At 36.7% G+C, this 15,983-nt stretch overlaps 1 protein-coding gene across 4 annotated transcripts in view; it reads left to right on the top strand.

Moving 5' to 3' along the window:
• Window positions 1–15,983, top strand: part of ncam2 (neural cell adhesion molecule 2) — a 266,655-nt gene that overhangs the window by 177,111 nt on the left and 73,561 nt on the right. For 3 of the 4 annotated variants that reach the window (XM_067444204.1, XM_067444203.1, XM_067444206.1), the window contains exons 2-3: window positions 5,364–5,438; window positions 13,255–13,461. In XM_067444204.1, coding sequence (XP_067300305.1) covers window positions 5,364–5,438; window positions 13,255–13,461 — 282 coding nt within the window. Of the gene's footprint in view, window positions 1–5,363; window positions 5,439–9,189; window positions 9,297–13,254; window positions 13,462–15,983 lie in introns of those variants that run through there. The other variant, XM_067444205.1, reaches the window with a different exon arrangement.

Genomic DNA, 15,983 nt, shown 5'->3' with positions numbered 1-15,983 from the left:
TGGGTTGGCAGTCTTACCCATGATTGCAGTTTTGAGTAATGAACCAGGCTGGGAGTTTTTAAAAGGTGTTTAGAGTTAATTAGTTGTTTCAGATGATTAGGTTAATAGCTTGTTTAGAGAACCTTTTCACGATATGCTCATTTTGGTAACACTTTACTTGAAGGGGTGTGCATAAGACTGACATGATACCTTCATAATCATGACATGACACGTGTCATGAATATGAACGAGATTTTATGCATGTTTATGACAACTGTCATTAAGTGTCATTCGCTTAATTATGTCATTTTTAATGCAATGATGACATTTCGAAATTGTCTTTGTTATGACAACTTGACATAAACCAATACATCATAACCTGTCAGTGTCTTTGTCATGACAACTTGACATTACCAAGACAACATAACCTGTCATAAACATGACATAACAGATTATCAAATTTAAGAAATTTACTTAGCTTATTGGGTTAACCTTAAATTGTCATGTGGTTGGTTTTGATGTTGACTGAGGCCATTATAATGTCATACATTTTTTTTAGTGGCACAAGTTTAATTTGTCATTAAAATGTAATTAGGTGTTAATATGCTGTCAAATTATTTTTTAATAACAGCATCATTAATATTTTTCAGTTCATAATGTTTTATTTTATGTTTTAAGTTTCCTCCACCAGCTTCAACAGAAGGTTAGATAATAGACAATTTCAAATGTCTTAAAAATATGAAAAGGAGTTCGAGAAATAAAATCAATCATTTAATTTTTAAGACCTACCCTCTCACAGAACTGACTCTTAAAAACACAAGGCATGAATTTATACACAGGTGACCAGCACCAATTAACGCAAAAAGGGGAAAACACGTACACAAATATTGGCCATTACACAAAATAAACATATATATATATATATATATATATATATATATATATATATATATATATATATATATATATATATATATATATATATATATATATATATATATATATATATATATATATATATATACACATACATATTCAAATTAATTCACTTTATAAATTATCTTCCGATGTATAAAAATAAGAGGAATAGTCTTTAGAGCCCCACCCCGGGCTGAATGGTTGCGACTAGATCCTAGGCCGGAACATTATGTATAGGGCCAACGTTTCCGCCCGAACCACTTTTGACTCCACCATGACAAACAGACACACACAAAAAAATGGTAAGAATAAACTCAAACTATTCGTTAAAGAGTGAGCGAAAGTTTAAATAAAGTATATTAAACCCAAAATAACGTTGTTGTGAATTGTTTTTACTTACTGCAAACTAAATTGACATTAAACACCTAAACAAACTAACCTGACTGAGGCTCTGCCAACAACTATTACAGCGTACACATAACCAGTGGTGCCACCATAGACATCATCATATAGGTGTATATGTCTATGCCACTCTATCATTTTGAGTTATATTAATAGTTTTTAATGACTCTGTACGATTTCCTCTATGATGCCATATTTCAGGTCAAGCTAAATATTCATGACACTGTTATAAAATAATTTGACAGAGTATTGACACTTAATGACATGTTAATGACAAATTCAACTTGTACCACTGTAGTTTAGGTCAAGAAATAGATTCATGACAATGTTATAAAATAATTTGACAGAGTATTGACACTTAATGACATGTAAATGACAAATTAAATTTCTTAAAAAAATCATGACATTATAATAGCCTAATGACAGCCAACGTCAAAACCAACCACATGACAGTTTAATAATTATAATAATAATAATAATAGATTTTATTTATAACGCACTTTTCATTCCGAAGAATCTAAAAGTGCAACAAAGGGAAAAAATAACAATACATGAATAACAAGTAAAAATTACATCCCAACATCATGCCGGACGCTGATGACGCTAGCCTGATGCAAACTTCAGCCACCATGCAGTTCAGGCCCGAGGGAGACCACCAGTGAGCAGCCGACACCCAGAAGAGAGAGCAGCCGCAGCGAGCAACATCAAATGTCCTTCAAACCAAAACCAACCACAAATTCAAACAAAAACAGAAGAGAAGCGGTGAAAAAACAGCAAACAACGTCCTCTCAGTGGCTGCCAGCAATCAGCAACAGTCCCAATTGTAGCTCTGACTGTTAGACTAGTCACAAACATAAGAAAATAAAATAAAATCTAAATTTAATAGTAAAGTTAACATGATTTGTGGGTGGAGAAGCGGCGAACAGACAACGCCAGCGTCCTCTCCCCCACGTTGCCTAGCAACTAATGTAATGTAAACCCAAAAAGCTAAGTAGTTTCTTAAATTTGATAATTAATCTGCTATGTCATTTCATGTCTGTTTATGACAGGTTATGTTGTCTTGGTAATGTCAAGTTGTCATGACAAAGACACTGACAGGTTATGATGTATTGGTTTATGTCAAGTTGTCATAACAAAGACAATTTCGAAATGTCATCATTGCATTAAAAATGACATAATTAAGCGAATGACACTTAATGACAGTTGTCATAAACATGCATAAAAACTCGTTCATATTCATGACACGTGTCATGTCATGATTATGAAGGTGTCATGTCAGTCTTATGCACACCCCTTCAAGTAAAGTGTTACCCTAATGTTTTTAGATTTGAGAATTTTGGGTTTTCATGAGCTATATGCCAAAATCATCAGTATTAAAACAATAAAAGACCTGAAATATTTCAGCTGGTGTGCGGTATTTTTTACACTTTTTTTCTTTAATTGCTAATGTGACCTTTTACACCACAGACTGAACAAAATGAAGCATTGCTTGGTAATTTGTTGGTAATTATTTAAATATAAATAAATAAATAAATAAATAAATAAATAAATAAATAAATAAATAAATAAATAAATAAATAAATAAAGTACACATCACTGAACCCAACCTTTTGAGTAGTAGTGTATACATGTTATCAAGTTTGCTTGGCAATTGCACCAGCAAATAAATCTTTACTTTATCAACAGAACAGTATATGGTAGTGGATTCCATCACCGCTACCTCTGGCATTTATAGGCTGTTAGTCTTTTAAGGGGCTCATTATCTTGTCTATCTATGTTACACATATGTGTGCAAAATTTAGTTCAAGATCAATGTTTATATTCATGAATTATGCATTTTCTTTGACACTGAAATGTCTTGAGGTGAATTTTGCTTTAGGAGAGATCAAACACATGGAAATGTGTTCCAGGAGTGTGAGGCTGCTTAAGTTTAGCTCAGGCAGTTTGTCTAACATCCTCTTTAAAAAATGTTTTTGTTAAATATGAGATATTCATAAATATGAAGAACACTATGATTAAGTGTACAATGTAGTAATATCTTTAAATAATTTGTACACTATTTTGTGTAATTTCATTCATTAACTTGTGACACCAAATATGTAATATTGTTTGAACAGTACAATAAGTGGGGGAAAAAACTTAATGAGAAGGCTTGTATTTATTTTTTGTGTTTTTTTTAATAATTTTTTCAAAGTAGTCTTGGGGAGTAATTATATTCTGGTTGCTACGGGCAGCAGCTCACATAGCCTCAGACTTGTCTCCATCCAGATGACTAGCTCCAGCCCCACTGTGCTGTAATTAATCATTACGCCAGATGCCAGTGCTTCCCCCATGAGCTCCGTCAGTGTGTGTTCGCAAGTGTGTGCGTGTCCACTTTGCTCTTTACTCTTGCATGCCGTTGTGCAAAAAATAATTCAAGTTGGTCGTTTTCGGATGAACGGAGAGACCTCCAGCTCAAGGAGTTTGTCCTCTTTCTTGCACATTCAAGCTCCAGCATGCATTCGTGTTCTCATTCACATGCGGTCCGCTGCCCTCGCCTTTACCTGAGCCACGAGTTCACAGACCACTTTTAACGAGGAACTCTAGACCTCCGGACCTCCCACTGTCATCTTCGTATGATTGGCTCTGTGGGTAAGGACATGGTGATTTCATCTGATACTGAGCAGTTCTCAAGAAAAGAAAACCCTGAAAACTCACTAACGCTCATGCCATCCCAAACTCAAATTACCATATTTATTTGTTACATGTAACACAAAAGGGGTTGTTTTGCATGCTCAAGCTGCTTACAGTACAATACATTAACCAGAACCAGCATCAACTTTTTGAGCAATTTTAGCTACAGTAACGCGTCTGTTTGATCAGACCGCACAAGCAAGCCTTTGCTCCCCACGTGCATCAATGAGCCTTTCCTGGGACCACTTTTGATAGATACTGACCACCGCAGACCGGGAACACCCCTCAAGAGCTGCAGTTTTAGAGATGCTCTGACCCATGGTCATCTGCTCATCACAATTTGGCCCATGTCAAACTCGCTCAAATCCTTACGCTTGCTAATTTTTCCTGCTTCTAACACAACATTTTTCACTTGCTGCCTAATATATCCCACCCACTAATATATATAGGACCAAAAGTGGTATATACAGTTTATATACACACAAAAAAAAAGTTTTAGTTAAATACACTGTAAAAAAAAAAATTAGGAAAAAAGTTACCTGGTTGCCTTAAAATGTGTTAAATGAAATTTAAGTTTTGAGTTAATACAATGAACATTTTTTGAGATTCGACAACCTTTATTAAAATATTATTAAAAGTTTTTGTAAGCATATTGGGTAATTGTGTGTGTTTCATTTCTGATGATGCAGTGAAACATGCCAGACGTGCTATTTTCATGATTTATCAAATTTTTTATATGGTTCAGATACAATAATATTTTGAGTTTCTATTTATTAAACAAATTTCCTTCATTGTATCAACTCAATTTTTTTATTTCAATACTTACAATTTTAAGGCAACCAGGTTACTTACTTTTTTAAGTTAAACCAACAAAAACCAGCACACATTTTTTACAGTGTAGTTATAGAATAAAAAATGTGGATATTCTGCTAGAGTTCATCTTAAACTATTTAAATGAGTGAACCACATGCTGAAACTACAGACAACGCATAACAATAAATGACACTACCATTGGGTGTTCATTCTTATGAATTCCTCCCTGATAGTGAAATGCAATGCAAGAACAGACCATGTATATAAAAAAGAGAAAAGACAGATCAAAGCTTTGTCTGTCTTGTGTCTTTTTCTTTTCCTCACTTTTTTGTACTAGGTGCTAGATGTTCCAGGCTGGCTAGCCTGATTGAAGTGATTGGGAGGGGGCTTATAGAAGTCTCTGTACCCTCTCATCTCTCCCGCTTGCAAAGACAGTTTTTTGTGCCGCCTGTGGTTTGGTGTGATTTTTGTGTGCAGGAACATGTGAAGCATTCTTGTCGTACCTGCGGTTCGTGCACTGAATTTTGGATTGCTACCTCTTTCTCATCTCTCTCTGTCTCTTTTCTTTTGTTTTCCAGGTGTCCTCCAGGTATCAATCTCGCTAAAAAAGGTGGAGCTGAGCGTCGGAGAGTCCAAGTTTTTCACATGCACAGGTCAGATCTCTCACAGCACCCCCTGATCATGTATCTGACACTGATGTATATGAGATAGATGCATGGCTGCACACAATTTACGTAGTGCTGACTTGAGTAGTCATTTATTTAGGTGGAGCGGCTTAAATAACGTCTCCTGTCGTAAGCAGTATTGAATACTAAGACTAAGGCCTTTTTCATGACCAAGGCAAAGTGTGTGATTGTGTGTGTATGTCTAAATAAATTTCCATGGACTGGCAGCTGTTTTATATTAATTGTTTTACAAAACTGGGTGGGGACCTTTAGGGGTCTGTAATAGTTTGCTTTGAGGGAATTTGACCAAATATATTTTAAGAGCTGTTAACATTACCATGCTAACCTAAAATATGATCAATTATATTTATTTTGTTGTTTATCACATGAATGCTTATGAATTGTTACAACCAATCACAAATAATCAACAACAAAAAAGCTACTACACTGTAAAAAAAAAAAAAAAAAAAAAAAATCAAAAATAAGTTACCTGGAGTTTATTGAAATAAAAATTTAGTTAATACAATGGAAAAATTTGGAGAATCGACAACCTTTATTCAAATATTATTAAAAGATTTTGTAAGCATATTGGTTAATTGTGTGTGTTTTATTTGTGAAGATGCAGAACCTGCTAAATTGTGCTATTTTCATGATTTATCACATTTTTTTATGTGGTTCAGATACAATAATATTTTGAGTTTCTATTTATTAAACCAATTTCCTTCATTGTATCAACTCAGATTTTTAATTTCAATAAACTCAATTTAAAGGCAACCAGGTTACTTACTTTTTTAAGTTAAACCAACAATATTTTTTACAGTCTACTAATTACAACTAACACCTTCACCTTACTTAGAAATGTTTATATTCATATAATATTCAAATAAACATATAAACCAAGCAAACACACACACCACACTTAATCATGTGCACACACACACACATTACTATGCTGACTCCTATCTTACCCTTAACCTCATGTCTCTCAAACGTTATTCAGGGATCCACTCTTCCTGACTGTCCACACTCTCAGAATGAATGACCCTAATGCTGCCTTCACGTGCCGTCGGAAATGTGATAATTCCGACTTCTGAAGTCATGATTACGAAATCATTGCATTCAAGTTTCAAAATGTGAGGGCGTACATGTGCAACTTTATCCTAGGAAACTTTATCCTAGGAAACTTTAGTGACCTGAAGGCAGCATAACTGCTCGATTGATTCAATGTTCCTTCTGCCCATAAAATGTTCTTGTCCGTTTCCTGTGGTGTCAGTAGATAGCAAAAAAACTTTGACTGACTATTCAATGGTGTGTTCAAGCCATGTCAGAAAGATTGTATTTACCAGTTGAATGCACATGAATGCCACCACAGTCATAATTACGAGTGGGAAGCAATGGCGGAAGCAAATTGTTTCAATCATAATAAATTTATTTCTGAATGCAGACAGTACAATGTAGTTTATATGCATTATGTGTACTGTTGATTAAGAGAGATAAAGTTTGCCAGAAAACACTACTCATTTAGTCAGTTTATACGCTGATAGGTTTGAGTGACCAAACTACATTCCCCATCATTCTCTGTGTCAGCTGTGTGGGTTGCTAAAAAGTGATATTTATCTTACCAATTGGTGGCACTGTGTACCACGTGGCTTTGCTTCATTAAATGACTGCTCCACCCAAAATAAAAGACCACACACACTTCAGCCCCTCATTTCATTGAACAGACATGTCAGGTGATATTATATATTAAAAATGTATTTTAAAAAATTAAGGTGTGAGGTCCAAAAAGGTATTTTGTTGACTGATGCCATGGAGGGCTAAATATGGGTATTTTTCTTACAAAAAAACCCAAAACTTCAGAAGGTATTTATTAACCCACTGGAGTTGTATGGATTACTTTTATGATGGATGGTTGCTAACTTTTTTGGCACTTCAAAAACTCTGGGTCTATTCAATGCCATTACGAAGCTGGGAAGATCCAGGATATTATTTAATATAACTCTGATTGTGTTCAGCTGAAACAAGAAAGAAATATACACCTATATCTTGAAGGTGAATAAATTATGGGATCATTTTCATTTTGGGGTGAAATATACCTATAATTTGTACAAGTATTTCACAATATTACTGTTTTGTTATAGCAAATAAATGAAGTTCATGCCGTTGTGCATTTGAGGTCTTTTTAAAGGTGTCATGAACTGGCTTTTTTATTTTTTTATACTGTTTTCTGAGGTCAACTAATGATGTTTGTGTGGTTTTTACATTAAAAAACATCACAACCAATAAGTAATAGACTATTTTCTACACTGGTTTTGAGCGCTGTGTTTTGGTGGGCGTGACGCACTGTAGACTTGGAAGTAAACGTCCACAGCTAGGATTGGATAAGATTTGCATATTTAATGAGCTTCTGCTCCCCTGTCAATTCACAAGGGAGAGGAGAGATTGAGGGAGAAGCGGCAGCGGAATGATTATCTCGATCACAGGGCTCGTAAACGTCTTTATCAAACAAACACAATGATATATTTTTCATCGACCCGTGATTGATTGGACTATTATTTTTATATTACACATATCCCGCAAGATTGGACGATATAAAAACAGCACATACACATAAGCAACACAATCTATAACAATGCAATACTATTACATATAAAAACACGTTTTACTCACATAAGTGTGTTGCACCATTCCTGTCGGATCCAAATCCAGCATCGACCAGAGATTTTTTTTACAAAGGATTCCGCAGTGAAATGAAGTGGACATGTCTTCCCCACGTGAGCTGGAACTTCATTAAAAATAAAGTTCAACCACACATTCCTAAAATTAGGATCCGAAGGAAGCTTAAGCAGCGACTGTGTTCTTCCACAACCAGGAATAGTGCAATATCTTAATCTTCCTCGGCAGGTTTATTGTTGTTGACCAGCTTGCACGAGCCCTCCATGAGTCAGTGGGCGAGGGTACTGGATTAGACGCGCTGTAGATTCTGTAGAGGCGGTGTTTCGTCGCGCACTGACGGCAGTATGAAGCGCAAGACCGTTTGCTGGGTCTGGTGTCTATAAAAGCTTTTCTTTGACTAACAAGGAAGTTTTCAGCTCTGAAACTTACAGGATATTCTTATATTAACATGACCTTTTATATATCAAAAGCTCAAGGGAAAGTTGATTTCTCAATTCATCACCCCTTTAAAACATTAAAAGATCTTGCTGACCCCAGATTTTTTAATGGTAGTGTACACACACACACACACACACACACACGTTTGATATACATTTTATAACACAAATGTATGTTTTTCAAACACCTTAATGCATGATAATATATAGATGGTAATGTCCTGTTTGAGGGTCCTTACCATTATGTCTGTAGTCTAAACACTACAAACCAGTTCTCAATTCCCTTACTCAAAGTTACTTATCATTCAAGACCAGTCGAGTGATGTCTGTAAACCACAGCCCCTAAGCCGGTCTCGTCTTGCAAACTGCAGGCAAGGTTGTGCTTGGACAGTGTACTGGAGGAAATGAGTATGGATATCCATGTGCACAGGGCTAGATTATGTCGGGCAGGGTTTGTGGTAAAACTGGGTATTGTTTTTCTTTTTCACATGGCTGAGCTGCATAGCCAGGTGGCAGAGCTTTGCTGTGTGAGCTCCAGGCACTGCCTACCTGACAGCATGCCTTAAACAGGGTGATGCATGCTGACCCCTGCTGGACGCCGTCCAGATTGCGGGTGATTAGTACACCCGGTATGTGTCTGGAGATATGGAGAGTACACACATGCCCTGCAGATCTTCAGGTCAAACAGCTGAGGCAAACCTGCATGTTTGACTACAAAATAGCTTTGGGATATGTGAGTGAAATTATATTGCTTTGATGTATTTATAAAGTTCTATTTGTGGCTACAGTAGGACAGATAAACGCTTTCATTTGGGTGCTGCATGTTATGGAAATAATTTGCTACAACTGTTGAAGAATGATTAAATGTCTTATATTTTTTCAATGCTAGCCTATTTTGAGCAAAGATCCAGACATGTTCAGTGCCTACTGAAATAGAAAACAAACAGGTCACAGTAAAGTGTCTTTGATGTCTAAGATCAGTAGGTAGTCATTTAGTAGATTATTTTATGTACAGTGACAGAGCTCCATGACATGATGGAATAAAATAGATTTTTTCAAATGGATTATTGCAATAGTCATATCACAAAGGCTGCAATTTAATGAAATATATGCCCTGCCCTTATAGATTGAAGCGCAGTACTGTGTTCATTTAAACAAGTGCAGCTAATGATAGTATGGAAGCATATCTACTATTTACTATATCTCTATATCAACTATTTTTCTCAGAATTGCCTGACATAAACTTGCAATTTTGTGTAATTAATCAGAATTGTGAGAGAAAAACTTGGAATTGCAAGAAAAAAGTGACAAAATTGTGAGTTACTATCACACGAGTCTGACATTATAACCTTTTTTATAACAGGAATTCTGAGATGTGAAATTGCAATTGCCAGAAACAGTCAGATTAAAAAGTCTTATTAAATGAGTCATAGAGTGGAAACGTGACCTATGAAAGATTTTTTTTTTTTCATTCACTTGCTGAAAGGTTTGTGTGCAGTCTTGCAAAGAGCTAAGTGTGAACACCCACATTTTTCCATGAATAAAACAGTCATTTTTAATCTTTGTAAAATAGTTTTTATGTTGTTGTTGTTGTTTTTTACCTTGACAAGTGGGTTAAATGTCTTGCTCAAGGGCACAGTGTTGACAGCTCATGGATCCCCCCCTATGCAAACCAAGCTTTTGGCTGTTAGCCTAGATCTTTAACCGTTACACTGTACCATAGTTATTTCTCTTCCCAAACTAAACTAAACCTCATTCACAAGCAAAGACAATTGAACATGGCCAGCGATGTGCGCTAAGTTTTGTCCCTGAGCCCTTCCACCCCTAACATCTCATCTTAACCCCTTCAGCGACTCCTCCGTGGTCCAGCTTCTGCTGAGCGGGCTGAGATTATGCTGCCATGTCCTCTCCTTGAACCCCTCACATCCCACAGATCAGCCTCTGCTCCTTCGCAGATAACCCCCTGCCCGCTCTTAGCGTCTCTCCCCTGCCAGAGCGGCATCACAGGGCCGGTTGCATCCTCGGCCTGCCCGTCTTCCTGGAGCCACAGCCTCATGCTCCCCCGTAGCGCAGGCGAAGGCCCCCGTTGTGCATCTGATTGATGCTTTGAGCAGAGAAGTGCTGCACCATGCTGATGCTTTTTATGACCTTCCAGCAAAGCAGGATTTACAGCGCCAAGCACCTTGGTACCAAATGTGGATTCGACCAGCCATTCTCTGCAGGGCAAGGTGCAAGACGGGTTTCGTTTATCGCAGTGTATGCGATTGAGAGACAAAGAGGAAGTGTATGCCACTACCAGAGGCTTAAGATATGTCCTTAAAGGAGAAGTTCTGCACCACTAGAAGCACCAAATGGAATGGCAGTGAAACATTTCCATTTGTTTCCCTTTGGATATGAACATACTGTATATGGGCTGCATGACATATCAAAAGAAAATCAATACCGCAATATGGCTCAGTGCAATTTTCAAATATGCGCAACCGTTTTCAGAGTGAAGCAGAGAATGAACAGTGTGCTGCACTTTATTCTGAATCTGGCATTGCACATTTTTATTCAACCCAGGCTCATTGGAAATACGTGACTCTGCCTACATTTTTGCAACACCCGAATTATGTACCTCCAGGTACATTTACCTGCACTTTTTGGGTGAAACGTCCACCGGAGGCGCTAAGCGGTAATATTTTTTCTCCATTCCAGATGCGCAACATGACATCATGACTTCGCGTAAACATACACGTGCCAACCTGATCTCACAGAATGAATATTTATAGCCTAATTTTATATTTTGGAGCAACTAACTCCACTCCTACCCTAAACCTACCAACTCTCAACAATATAAAACACATAACAGTAACAGGCATATAAATGTACAGTCACGTGTATTTATTGCAAAAACTGACCAAAAAACTGAATAAAAGTATTAACTCATGTTGTATTCCAAGTCTTCTGAAGTCATATGATATCTTCATGTGAAGAACAGAGTTGATCTGGATGTTTTAGTCGTTGAAGTGATGATCGCGCTCCTTTGCGAACAGAACACACACGCACTCGTTCATTCATGTCTCTAATTCAAATGATACACACAAGTTGAATGACGCGATCGGTCACGAGACACACAAGAGCCAATGGCATTTTACAATCAAAGCTGACGTAATGACGCAATTGGTCACGAGACACACGACAGCCAATGCTGTCAAAGCTGACCTGACGTTTCTTATATTTGAAATTTATTATTAATCTTTGGCGGATGGATTCAACGTTACTGAACGCTTTTGGGGATTTTCTTCACACAAATCAATCGTTTGGCCTCGGAACACTTATTTGTACTTTCTGAATAAATTATGTATGCAGTCGTATCTGCCTGTTATCCTGTTTTTTATAATACTCGAATGGTTAGGTTTAGAGAAGGGATTGAGTTACACGTTCAAAATGTGTCCACAAGGTAAATGGATTTATAAACATTATAAATAAAAAAGTGTGTGTGTGTGTGTGTGTGTGTGTGTGTGTGTGTGTGTGTGTGTGTGTGTGTGTGTGTGTGTGTGTGTGTGTGTGTGTGTGTGTGTGTGTGTGTGTGCGTGTGCGTGTGCGTGTGTGTGTGTGTGTTTGTTTATGCGATTATGCGCATGAGATCAGTCTGGGAATGGAGAAAAAATATTTTAACTTTATAGCTCCTCCGGTGGACGTTTCACCCAAAAAGTGCAGGTAAACGTACCTGGAGGTACATAATTCGGGTGTTGCAAAAATGTAGGCAGAGTCACGTATTTCCAATGAGCCTGGGTTGTTTTTATTTGCTGGCAACCCAGCAGAATGAAAGAAAAATTAGATTAATACATAAATATTAGAATTTTAATTTTACAGTAAAATAAAAGGATTTTTTGTACAACTTTATTTTAAGGTTCAGTTATTAACTAGTTGCTTATAGCATGCATATTACTAGGATATTGGCTGTTTATTAGTACTTATAAAGCACATATTAATGTCTTATTCTTCATGACCTTATTCTACATCTCTTAATCCTACCCAATACCTAAACTTAAATCCTATAAAAACTGCCTAACTAACTATTGATAAGCAGTAAATTAGGAGTTTATTGAGGCAAAAGTTGTAGTTAATAGTGAACTGAAAAAGTGGATTTTTAGTATTTACTTTATTTAATATTAGTATTATTACATGTAATATTTTTTTACTTAATAATAATAATAATAAGTATTTTTATTATTATTATTATTATTAGTAGTAGTAGTAGTAGTAGTATTTTACTGTCATACCGAATTGGTCATAAACAGTGGTAATGTGGCCTATGTAATTTGTGTAAAGAGATGCTTGTTTTTAAACTTTATTCACTTTATAGTTACTGAAAGAGATTTCGTTTGATTCTTGGAAAAAGCAAATCTGTGTATGAGCTCTCCATTTTTTTTTTTTAAATCATTCAGCCCTACAAGGATTTAAAAAAAGAAATATATTTAGCAATATACAGCAGCAATATTGCTTTTACTCTGATGACTTTTTAGTAAAAAATACTTGTTTTAACATACCAATAAATATTGCAAAAAAAAAAAAAATAGTGCTATGTCATTTTTTCCAATATTGTGTATCCCTATACTTTATCAAATTCTGTGCAATATTGTAAAGTTGTCCTTTACACTATAGTATGTGTGACACTATGACTGTTACCGTGTGTGTGTTTGTAGTGATCGGGGAGCCTGTGAATCTGGACTGGTATAACCCGCAGGGGGAGCGGATGGTCCCGTCTCAGCGGGTGGCCCTGCACAATGAAGGTATCCGTTCCAGACTCACCCTCTACAATGCCAAAATAGAAGACGCTGGAATATATCGGTGCCAGGCTAGCGACGCACAGGGACATTCAGAGGAGGCCACCGTGGTGCTGGAGATCTACCGTGAGTATCAAACACACTATAAATCTACACATACACACTTTTTATTGTCATTATGGTTTTTATATGTTACATATTTAGATGCCTATAAAATAAGATCAGAAATTAACAGGGACTTGGGGTAAAAATACCAAACATAAAATGTCTTTTAGTTTTAGTTGTAAAGTATTTTATATACACTTAAAAGATTAAGTTAATTATATTGCATTATCTTAATTAACTGTGCTAAACAATCAGCAGAAACCATTTAATGAGTGTATATATGTGTAATCTAATTTTGGTCAAGGAGTACATCAAATTATTTAATTGTTCTGCACATACTTCAGTAATTTGTCAGATTAGTTAAGCATTAATTTGCTATATTTGATGTGTGTGTGTGCATGCGTGCGCGCGTGCATGTGTGTGTGTGTGCCATAACATTATGACCACTGAATTTTTAACTTTTTGTTTGCAGCCATTTGCTAAAAAATTACTTTTTTCTCATTAATGTACACACAGCACCCTATATTGACAGAAAAACACATAATTGTTCACATTTTTGCAGATTTATTAAAGAAGAAAAACATCACATAGGCCCTAAGTATTCAGACCCTTTGCTCAGTATTTAGTAGAAGCACTCTTTTGATCTAATACAGCCATGAGTCTTTTTAGGAAAGATGCAACACGTTTTTCACACCTGGATTTGGGGATGCTCTGCCATTCCTCCTTGCAGATCCTGTCTAGTTCTGTCAGGTTGGTTGGTAAATGTTGGTGGACAGCCATTTTCAGGTCTCTCCAGAGATGCTCAGTTGGGTTTAAGTCAGGGCTCTGGCTAGGCCATTCAAGAACAGTCACAGAGTTGTTGTGAAGCCACTCCTTTGTTATTTTAGCTGTGTGCTTGGGATTATTGTCTTGTTGGAAGGTGAACCTTCTGTCCAGTCTGAGGTCTTGAGCACTCTGGAGAAGGTTTTTGTCCAGGATATCCCTGTACTTGGCCGCATTCATCTTTCCCTCGATTGCAACCAGTCACCCTGTCCCTGCAGCTGAAAAACACCCCCACAGCATGATGCTGCCACCACCGTGCTCTACTGTTGGGACTGTATTGGACAGGTAATGAGCAGTACCTGGTTTTCTCCACACGTACCACTTACAATAAAGGCCAAAAAGTTTTATCTTGGTCTCATCAGACCAGAGAATCTTATTTCTCACCATCTTAGAGTCCTTCAGGTGTTTTTTATAGCAAACTCCATGTAGGCTTTGATGTGACTTGCACTAAGGAGAGACTTCCATCACACCACTCTGCCATAAAGCCCTGACTGATGGAGGGCTGCAGTGATGCTTGACTTTCTGCATCTTTCTCCCATCTCCCGACTGCATCTATGGAGCTCAGCTACAGTGATCTTTGGGTTCTTCTTTACCTCTCTCACCAAGGCTTCTCTCCCCAGATAGCTCAGTTTGGCCGGAAGGCCAGCTCTAGGAAGAGCTCTGGTCATCCCAAACGTCCACTGTGGGACTGTGCTTTTATGAACCTTAAGTGCAGCAGAATTTTTTGTAACATTGGCCAGATCTGTGCCTTGTCACAATTCTCACTCTGAGCTCTTTAGGCAGTTCCTTTGACCTCATGATTCTCACTTGCTCTGACATGCACTGTGAGCTGCAGGGTCTTATATATTATAGGCTTTTCCTAATCAAGTCCATTCAGTAAACACAGCTGGACTCAAAGGAAGGTGTAGAATCATCTCAAGGATGATCAGAAGAAATGACAGCACCTGAGTTAAAGATATGAGTGTCACAGCAAAGGGTCTGAATACTTAATTGAATAGTGATATTTCATTTTTCCTTTTTTAATAAATCTGCAAAAATGTCAAAAAGTCTGTGTTTTTCTGTTAATATGGGGTGCTGTGTGTACATTAATGAGAAATGGCAAATGGCTGCAATATAATACTAATAATATAATTTTATAATATAAAAATGTAACTTTCCGTACCCACTGCATATATTAAGATAGCCTAATAATGTAATATATTAATAATATAATAATATAAGTCAATAAGGTGTTTTTTATATTATTATTTATATAATTATATTTGTATTTAGCAAGGATGCATTGAATTGATGTGATCTTTAAGTTAATTTTAAAGATGTGTGACAGGTATCAACAGGTCTAAAATGTTTTAAGCTTGTTCACTTTTGACCACTTCCAATCGAAAACGCATTTGATCGGATTGCTTTCGTATCATAAACGCTCATGTGGTTGAATGCATTTGAACAGCCGCAAATGACTGCCTACTATCCACCTACTGCCCTAATGCATAAACATTATGGGAAGCGTACTAGCCAGACAGGATTTAAACTTTGTCAGTTGAAGACCCATGTTTGGTCTGAAGACAAAAAAAACATACAAAGCAATGTTTCTCTCGCCATTTCTGATTTCTAACACCCCCACCAGAATGCATCTTAATACCAGGTGTAAACAGGGCCTCATCTCATTAAAGAATCCTAAATATATCACAAAAATATTATTTGATAATTATATAATTTAAAAT

This window comes from Pseudorasbora parva, chromosome 5, assembly GCF_024679245.1.
Source record: "Pseudorasbora parva isolate DD20220531a chromosome 5, ASM2467924v1, whole genome shotgun sequence".
In the NCBI taxonomy this organism is placed as follows: domain Eukaryota; kingdom Metazoa; phylum Chordata; class Actinopteri; order Cypriniformes; family Gobionidae; genus Pseudorasbora; species Pseudorasbora parva.
Note: the sequence above shows the minus strand (reverse complement) of the source record. Positions and strands in the feature narration are given on the sequence as shown.